This window comes from Haliotis rufescens, unplaced genomic scaffold (genome assembly GCF_023055435.1).
Source record: "Haliotis rufescens isolate VD_foot unplaced genomic scaffold, xgHalRufe1.0.p SCAF_12, whole genome shotgun sequence".
NCBI lineage: Eukaryota > Metazoa > Mollusca > Gastropoda > Lepetellida > Haliotidae > Haliotis > Haliotis rufescens.
Genome location: NW_025963802.1, coordinates 21285699 through 21296296, shown reverse-complemented (window position 1 = coordinate 21296296; position 10598 = coordinate 21285699). Strand labels below are relative to the sequence as shown.

The 10598-nt window shown below is 42.1% G+C and overlaps 1 protein-coding gene across 2 annotated transcripts in view; it reads right to left on the bottom strand.

The window, feature by feature from the left end:
• Window positions 1-10598, bottom strand: part of LOC124150009 — a 359724-nt gene that overhangs the window by 341808 nt on the left and 7318 nt on the right. For both annotated transcript variants that reach the window (XM_048393436.1, XM_046521880.2), the window contains exons 2-3: window positions 3378-3619; window positions 152-247 (exon numbers count right to left, since the gene is read on the bottom strand). In XM_048393436.1, coding sequence (XP_048249393.1) covers window positions 152-247; window positions 3378-3619 — 338 coding nt within the window. The remainder of the gene's footprint in view (window positions 1-151; window positions 248-3377; window positions 3620-10598) is intronic.

Here is a 10598-nt window from a genome sequence, read left to right as displayed (position 1 = left end):
AGTGTTATAACCTACCTGTACCCGAAGAGAGTAGTGTGTTATAACCTACCTGTACCTGAAGAGAGTAGTGTGTTATAACCTACCTGTACCTGAAGAGAGTAGTGTGTTATAACCTACCTGTACCTGAAGAGAGTAGTGTGTTATAACTTACCTGCAGTTGAGGTACAAACACATTGCTCTTGTTGCTGCTACCAAGGGAAGCGTTTGCACAGTCAAGCTCATAGCAGGCCCTCACGACACACCAATGCTGAAATACATATGACAAACCATGTATCACCAGGTTTTATTGCTTCTGTGCTTTCACATTATGGTTGTATAATTTGCACTATATTTTATTTTGTGAAACGTATTTACTATTTACGTACTGTTATTTAAACTATAAACTTCAGACAGTTTATCATTTAATATTTCTTGTCTGTAGTATATATTCACGTGTTATCGGTTTTCGGACGCTTAAGAAACATTTGTGGTTTTCTCTCCAATCACAGCAGCAACTGTAAGACATCTCATTCACTTGTAAAAGACAGATTTCTCTTAAAAACAAGCCATGTCAGAGTATTTACAATGTATGTGTAAGGCTACACCCCCTTTAAGACGGCCGTCCGAAAACGTATGACGTCCGAAAACCTATGATCCGACGATATATATGAGACTTTGGTTCAGACTCTGATCCGTGGCGGATTCTCAAATCTATGGCAGATTCCACTTAAGGGACAGATATTGGCGCATACTCAGATCTTTGGCAGATTATCACATAATATCAATATTTTTTTTCAATTTCTTTAGCGCTAAACGTTGTTTTGATGCACCTACAGCGACAGACTCTCGATGATCAATGTTGTGAGCACCACTAAGTTCAAAATCACGTCACATTACACATGGCGGTCGGTAGCCAGCACAGTACCTCTGCCACAGGCCAGCGCCATGTGACGATTTGTCACATCTTTCACAGTACATTCAATATATTGCAGATGCTTTTCATCCGTTTCATGTTTGACACGCCTACACATTTTCATAAACGAATGTCAAAGAATGGTTACAATTCATTAAGAAAGTATCATAATACACGAAAATCTACTTGTTTTTGCGTAGATATCCTTTGTTTACATTGGTTGTACGGCTACACGTTGGGCTTCGATGAGAGCCATCGAGGCCCAACGGAGAGCTAGCGATACGGTCACTTTGATGTATAAATATATATTGTCATGCAACTCACTGTCGCAGTTGTAGTAGCATAACCTATATAATTATGCAAAACAATATGTAAAGCGCCCCACAAAACCTTGTATTAGTCCGTTCTATACTGATTTCTGAAAAAGCGCGTTTGTTTACAAACAAGAAAAAAGTCCGGTCACGTGATATGCAAATTAGCCAGTGGCAGTGGTGTTATGCTGAGTCGCCACTGCGCCGGAGTGCATTCGGATTAACTGATTTGGTCACGTGTTATTAGATTCATTTCCCATGCAAAACACTAAGCCACGCCTACCGAGGAGGACTACTTTTATTACCACGGAATGTCGGGGAATCCCAATATTACAGTCGAGGGAATTCCCTTTCTGCTCGTGTATCATCATGCACAGGGCATTACGCGAAATTTAACTCTTTGAGACCGAGAAGGTCGAGAAGGAATGAAACAGCAAACGTGCAGGCTCGCTCACCGGTTTTTCCCCGCTCGCCTCGGTTCCACAACTTTCATGTCTTCCGGTTCATTTCTAACTAGCATTTTTCCAACTGTGTCTTCCCGTTCTTAGGGAACTAATGTTCGAATCTGGCGGTAACTGACCATGTCATTTGAAACCGCCGCCTTCTCCCGAACATATTCGATCGTTCCGGTTCGTACAGTCTGACTGTTGCAGTTCTTCTCGCCTCTTGCCTTGATTGACCGGATCCATACAGTTTCACATCGGTTTTTCGATTCATACCTCAATGAACCGAACAAAATTCACAGTCAATCCTTATTAAGAACGACACAATTTGACGTTTACACGTTTTTCACGAGATTGTGTTCTTGAAATGGCGAAAAATCTAACGGACTACTTCCACATTCCCGGGTAAACCTCTGGGAATTCCGTAGCACGAAAACACACAGAAGTGTTCTTTCTGATCATTTAGAACCTTTAATCTTGAACTCAGCGTTTCAGTATTGGCGGCCATTCGGTCAAAAAATACAAAGTTGAAAAAAAGGACAAAAGCAAAATACAAAACAAACAGACGAGGGTCTTTTCGTAACATTTGACTATTAATATTGCGTACTTTTGACATTTATTTCAACTTTGTATGTTTAACCCTCGTCTGTTTGTTTTGTATTTTGACCTTTAGTAGTAACATTTAATTTTTTTATTCGTAATATTTGATCTTAATTGCGTACTTTTGTCCTTTTTTCAACTTTGTATTTTTTGACCGAATGGCCGCCCATAATTCAGTATATATTGAGAAACTTCAGTGAGTTTGACAGCACGATTGTTCGTTCGCCAATTCCCAATGAACAAAACCAAGAAATGCACGCCCGAACTATCGTAGTATCGACTTGATCCATGTCTAGGCTGACAGTGACCGTCTACAGCAATCAATGAATTTACCTTAGTGTCTTTATGACACATCTTTAATCAACTTTCAATGATCGGCCAGTTGATCAATGATGGCTAACACATGTAACCGCCACAGGTTCATTAACAACTTCCGAAATCTCTCCCGTCACATCCATCGTGCCGGCCATTTTGACGTCTTGTACTTGATGTAAATGTATTACGACGCGCTGTCTTACTGAGAAAGTTCTTAAAAGACCTTTCTCATCTCATAAGGATATTATTTGAGTACATTTGTTTTCAAGAAACTACACAAGTTGTCCCGGTTGAGCATGTTTAGCATACATAATTCATGTCACCTCTCGTTTTGAGGAACTATTTTATTCCGCGATACAGCTGGTTATTGTATGGCTGTCAGTGTAAACATGACGTCACACATACTAAATATAATTGTGTATAGATCAGGTAAAACTAGTGACATAAAAATTATAAGAATTGACTTTCACTTTGTGTGAGTTCATAAAATATAAACCTTCATAGAGTTGTATGAACGTCGGAGCGTAATTTGTGGAAACAATGCCATGTGACGTCTGCCTGTTAGGCTAACAGGGTTGCGAGGTCATAAGCTACCTCAGTGATCTTTTCACTGGGACAGTGCAATGTCGTTGAATAAGCCCAGCGATGTTGAGAGTTTTCATTACTTAGTCTTGTTCGTGAAACTTGTTCCCGCGGTACATAAGCACGCGCTTTGTTTAAGAGAAGAACTCTCTCTCTCTCTCTCTCTCTCTCTCTCTCTCTCTCTCTCTCTCTCTCTCTCTCTCTCTCTCTCTCTCATGATGATTTATAACTGACCTTCTGCCTGTCTACAAAGTCCGCTGTAGATACATTGAGATTGTGAGTAAGTAGCCCAGCAATCAATAGTTCGGATGTGATGTTGACATCCTCACGGTACCATGTCACCTCATACTGGATATTGACCACTTGATTGTCAATGACGTCACTTGCATTGTCCTTTATTGCACAGCTGAGTGACATGTCTGTCAGTGTCACATATTCCAGTGTCACCACTGGTTGTGTCGTTATCTCGGGAAAACCTGAAACATAACAAACGTGAAGGATCATATGAGATAATTTGTCGTAATATTGTTTTATTTAGTTCAAACGATCACACTTCACAATATGTATATTATACCCTAAGGTATTAATATGCAAATATATAAATGTTTATGCACATGTGTGAATGATCAATTAATGTGTACTATTGCATTGTGTTTTTCTGCAATATGAAGAACACAAACAATTTAAATTTTCGTCCATTATTTTAATATTTTGAAAGCATTCTCTTTTCTATAATCTTAATTGCCTGACACGAGACTTGTCATTCTAACCACCAAAGTATGGAAAGAAGCAAGTCCTGACGAATGGTCGAGTTGGTAATGGATTACAATGATGTCATAAGTGTTGCAAGCTGGGTAGAAACACTTACAATTCACCATGACATCAGCAGTAGAATTGTTCCCTGGTGTCTGCTATTTGTCAAGAGATGTGATAATAGTGAGTATCGAATTTTGAAACATGCAATCGTATGTCTTCTGTCCGCTCATGTATTACTGAAATATTGCCGACTGCAGAAAGTCACATAATTATAAACGTTATATATACAAGTTATATTCTTCTTCTATTAAGTAATCCACGTTCCCTTCGGGATAATATAACATAATCGTATCATTCTTAAAGTATGTCTATATATATATTTAGATAATTTTATTTTTTTTGTAATGTGCATAAAGGTAGATTTATATTTGTTTCGCTCAACTGAAATCGAGTAACTAAAGTCGTGACAACTAAACATTTGTAGTGACTAAACATCTACGTGTCAAAAGCATATCATCAATTGGTCTGTTTATATTCATATAACATGTTTCATGTGTTCAGACCAAACACGACTCCGTAAATACCAGAACAACCCCGTCAAGTATAGTATTGATGAGTTAAATCATCACTTGTAATGATTTTCGCAAATTAAAGTTTCTTTTATAAGACTAGAATATATTTGAAGCACGCAGATCCTATATGTTTTTAAACCAATACACAGGCATCTCTCGCTCTCTTTCTTTTGTCCAAAGTGGACAAAAGCGGAGACCTAAGTTCATGATCACTCCCACCAAACAAAAATATTCTTCACATAAAAGCGCAGTTCGTTGAAGCGTATACACGGTCGTGTTCAAATAGCTCGCGTCGAGAGCGCATTCACGCCCACATACTGAAGTGTTTACTTAATGTTCGGCTAACAGCGAAATACCAAGCCACATGGCGTGGCGACATCTACTGTCTCATATAACATCATATATGCCATATGACTAAGTATTTCGTTGAAAACCGGTTTCAGCTAAGTTGGAATATGTACTTATATCTCAAATAGCAGACTTTTAAGTACACTGTACAAAGCTTTTTGAGAGAGTATGGTTTTACGCCGCTTTTAGCAATATTCAAGCAATATCACGGCGGGGGACACCAGAAATGGACTTCACACATTGGACTCATGTCCGGTATCGAGCCCGGTCTTCGGTGTGACGAGCGCCCGCTTTAACGACTAAGCTACCCGACCGCCCCCAAAGCTCTTTGATGAACGTGTCCCAATGTCCCTGACACAAGTGACTGTGGATGTTGTTAAAGATACCCCCTCCCAATGTCCCTGACACATGTCATTGTATATGTTGTTTAAGATGCCCCCTCCCACTGTCCCTGACACAACTCACTGTATATGTTGTATAAGATACCCCCTCTCACTGTCCTTGACACAGGTCACTGTGGATGTTGTTTAAGATGCCCCCTCCCACTGTCCCTGACACAACTCACTGTATATGTTGTATAAGATGTCCCCTCTCACTGTCCTTGACACAGGTCACTGTGGATGTTGTTTAAGATGCCCCCTCCCACTGTCCCTGACACAACTCACTGTGTATGTTGTATAAGATACCCCCTCCCACTGTCCTTGACACAGGTCACTGTGGATGTTGTTGAAGATACGCCCTCCCACTGTCCTTGACACAGGTCACTGTGGATGTTGTTTAAGATACCCTCTCTCACTTTGCCTGACACAACTCACTGTGGACGTTTTTAAGATACCCCCTGCCACTGTCCCTGACACAAGTCACTGTATATGTTGTATAAGATGCCCCCTCCCACTGTCCCTGACACAAGTCACTGTATATGTTGTTTAAGATACCCCCTCCCACTGTCCCTGACACAAGTCACTGTGTATGTTGTTTAAGATGCCCCCTCTCACTGTCCCTGACACAAGTCACTGTGTATGTTGTAAAAGATGCCCCCTCTCACTGTCCCTGACACAAGTCACTGTGTATGTTGTATAAGATGCCCCCTCTCACTGTCCCTGACACAAGTCACTGTATATGTTGTTTAAGATACCCCCTCCCACTGTCCCTGACACAAGTCACTGTATATGTTGTATAAGGTACCCCCTCTCACTGTCCCTGACACAAGTCACTGTATATGTTGTTTAAGATACCCCCTCCCACTGTCCCTGACACAAGTCACTGTATATGTTGTTTAAGATACCCCCTCCCACTGTCCCTGACACAAGTCACTGTGTATGTTGTTTAAGATGCCCCGTCTCACTGTCCCTGACACAACTCACTGTGTATGTTGTTTAAGATGCCCCCTCTCACTGTCCCTGACACAAGTCACTGTATATGTTGTTTAAGATGCCCCCCTCTCACTGTCCCTGACACAAGTCACTGTATATGTTGTATAAGATACCCCCTCCCACTGTCCCTGACACAAGTCACTGTGTATGTTGTATAAGATACTCCCTCTCACTGTCCCTGACACAACTCACCGTGTATGTTGTATAAGATACCCCCTCTCACTGTCCCTGACACAAGTCACTGTGTATGTTGTATAAGATACCCCCTCTCACTGTCCCTGACACAACTCACTGTGTATGTTGTATAAGATCCCCCCTCTCACTGTCCCTTACACAAGTCATTGTGTATGTTGTATAAGATACCCCCTCTCACTGTCCCTGACACAACTCACTGTGTATGTTGTATAAGATACCCCCTCTCACTGTCCCTGACACAAGACACTGTGTATGTTGTTTAAGATACCCCCTCTCACTGTCCCTGACACAAGTCACTGTGTATGTTGTATAAGGTACCCCCTCTCACTGTCCCTGACACAAGTCACTGTGTATGTTGTAAAAGATACCCCCTCCCACTGTCCCTGACACAACTCACTGTATATGTTGTGTAAGATACCCCCTCCCACTGTCCCTGACACAAGTCACTGTATATGTTGTTTAAGATACCCCCTCTCACTGTCCCTGACACAAGTCACTGTATATGTTGTATAAGGTACCCCCTCTCACTGTCCCTGACACAAGTCACTGTATATTTTGTATAAGATACCCCATCCCACTGTCCCTGACACAACTCACTGTGTATGTTGTAAAAGATACCCCCTCCCACTGTCCCTGACACAACTCACTGTATATGTTGTGTAAGATACCCCCTCCGACTGTCCCTGACGCAAGTCACTGTATATGTTGTTTAAGATACCCCCTCTCACTGTCCCTGACACAAGTCACTGTATATGTTGTATAAGGTACCCCCTCTCACTGTCCCTGACACAAGTCACTGTATATGTTGTTTAAGATACCCCCTCTCACTGTCCCTGACACAAGTCACTGTATATTTTGTATAAGATACCCCCTCCCACTGTCCCTGACACAACTCACTGTGTATGTTGTAAAAGAAACCCCCTCCCACTGTCCCTGACACAACTCACTGTATATGTTGTGTAAGATACCCCCTCCCACTGTCCCTGACACAAGTCACTGTATATGTTGTTTAAGATACCCCCTCTCACTGTCCCTGACACAAGTCACTGTGTATGTTGTATAAGATACCCCCTCTCACTGTCCCTGACACAAGTCACTGTATATGTTGTATAAGGTACCCCCTCTCACTGTCCCTGACACAAGTCACTGTATATTTTGTATAAGATACCCCATCCCACTGTCCCTGACACAAGTCACTGTGTATGTTGTAAAAGATACCCCCTCCCACTGTCCCTGACACAACTCACTGTGTATGTTGTTTAAGATGCCCCCTCTCACTGTCCCTGACACAAGTCACTGTGTATGTTGTTTAAGATACCCCCTCTCACTGTCCCTGACACAAGTCACTGTGTATGTTGTTTAAGATACCCCCTCCCACTGTCCTTGACACAACTCACTGTGTATGTTGTTTAAGATACCCCCTCCCACTGTCCTTGACACAACTCACTGTGTATGTTGTTTAAGATACCCCCTCCCACTGTCCTTGACACAACTCACTGTGTATGTTGTTTAAGATACCCCCTCCCACTGTCCTTGACACAACTCACTGTGTATGTTGTTTAAGATACCCCCTCTCACTGTCCCTGACGCAACTCACTGTGTATGTTGTTTAAGATACCCCCTCTCACTGTCCCTGACACAAGTCACTGTGTATGTTGTTTAAGATACCCCCTCTCACTGTCCCTGACACAACTCACTGTGTATGTTGTTTAAGATACCCCATCCCACTGTCCCTGACACAAGTCACTGTATATGTTGTATAAGATACCCCCTCCCACTGTCCCTGACACAAGTCACTGTATATGTTGTATAAGGTACCCCCTCTCACTGTCCCTGACACAAGTCACTGTGTATGTTGTTTAAGATACCCCCTCTCACTGTCCCTGACACAAGTCACTGTGTATGTTGTTTAAGATACCCCATCCCACTGTCCCTGACACAAGTCACTGTATATGTTGTATAAGATACCCCCTCCCACTGTCCCTGACACAAGTCACTGTATATGTTGTATAAGGTACCCCCTCTCACTGTCCCTGACACAAGTCACTGTGTATGTTGTTTAAGATACCCCCTCTCACTGTCCCTGACACAACTCACTGTGTATGTTGTTTAAGATACCCCATCCCACTGTCCCTGACACAAGTCACTGTATATGTTGTATAAGATACCCCCTCTCACTGTCCCTGACACAACTCACCGTGTAAGTTGTTTAAGATACCCCATCCCACTGTCCCTGACACAAGTCACTGTATATGTTGTATAAGATACCCCCTCCCACTGTCCCTGACACAACTCACTGTGTATGTTGTTTAAGATACCCCCTCCCACTGTCCCTGACACAACTCACTGTGTATGTTGTTTAAGATACCCCCTCTCACTGTCCCTGACACAACTCACTGTGTATGTTGTTTAAGATACCCCCTCCCACTGTCCCTGACACAAGTCACTGTGTATGTTGTTTAAGATACCCATCCCACTTGCTCGGGTCTCTATGTGTTCCGGTCAGTCGAAGGTGCAAAGACATATTTGTGTCGAGCACAATAATGAGCTGCATGAAGTTCTGCCTTAACACCAGCAGTCATACTTACATATAACTTCATTTACTTTCTGCTGCAGACTGGCATACGAAGAGCACACATAATTTAAGTTAAGTAACTTGTCAGCCCTATGTAGATGATTGGCGATTTAATTGGCGGTCTGTCCTTGATTCCGGATAAGCTGGGTCCTGATAAAATTTTAGACGGGTGTTGCAGACTCGCCCGGCAACGTTGTGTTCTGGGGAATCTGTTTCACAATCTGCTTAAAACAAGATGTGACAAGATGTGTTCAGAATGTGAAGTCAAGGTTCTTGGTGTCTCCCGCCGTGTTATTGATAGTGAATAACGTGTTGTCTGACGCCGCTTTGAACAATAGTTCATGTTTTCAACGGCGTGTCAGCTTCATGTGGTAGGAAAGCCCAAAATGGTTCCGATTGAAGACTTTAGGGAAATACGGGTGCACATGTATAGTGCGGACAGATCATGGGACACATTCAGTAAATTGCTTTGCCTTGAACGACTTGACCACCCGTATCTCCTCACATGCTTGCCTCTATAAGTCTGCAATTTGGTACCAAGCAGCTGTAACATGTACTGGGAGATAGCAACACAATAGCAAATACATTCAGCAAACTTTCTTGTTCCACATCCACGGGCCGAATTATCACACTGGTAGAAGTTTATTTAAGAAATAAACGACGAGTGGGAGTTGTTTATCCTACAATAAGACACTGCAGGGAGAATAAACCATGAGGGGCGCAGCCTCTTTCAGGATGATGATTAAATGTACAAGCTTTACAACTATTTACCCGTATAAGGACGACTCCCTCAATAGAATCCGACTTCGACAACGTAGTCCATTTCAGGTTTTATCGTGAAATAAACCACACTTCGTTCTTCATTGTTCTGTGCGATTTATCGCATAGCTATCTTATATAATTGTATTAAGTTGTTTTGACAACAATGTTATTTCATTGTTCGAGATTTTATTGCCCAAACAACAAAAAGAGTCCGACGTTAAATATCGCTCATACAGAACCACCTGTATGTCATAATGTCGTAGTGCATGTGTACTTGTCTCCACAGCGACCGTCACAGCGAACATTCTCTCTAGAGGCGGTCTTGTTGACTTTCCACTTCCCAGATAAACACATAAGAGCCACAAACAGTCTTAAGTTTCAGTATCAAAAGTATCAATGACATACATCTACCAACCCATGGCCGAACACACCAATCAAGTTTATTTGTTCGACAAGCGTGCTCTGGATTTTGAACTCTTTTTTCGGGTGTATATATATGACCTTTTTCGTCTCTTATTTGGGCGTATACGATATTGACATGAAAGCATTATGTGTTCACTATGCCAACAACGACGTGCAATGCAGTTATACCATTGTGGTGGCTGACAAATGAGCTCAGCCCGTTTCAGATTCAGTCATGTGTAACAACATAGACCCCATGCAGTTACATACTGGTTGATATGAACCACCTACTGTTACGTCATGTCACTACGGCTACAACGTTGATCTAACCGAGACCAGTAACTACAACCAGTGTTTAAACTCGGCTTCGTCTATGATCTAACCTAAACAGCTATGAAAGTCCAGTGCTCAACATTGCTTCATGGTTGATCTTACCTATGACGACATATTCTCAATGACCCAAACCAGATCT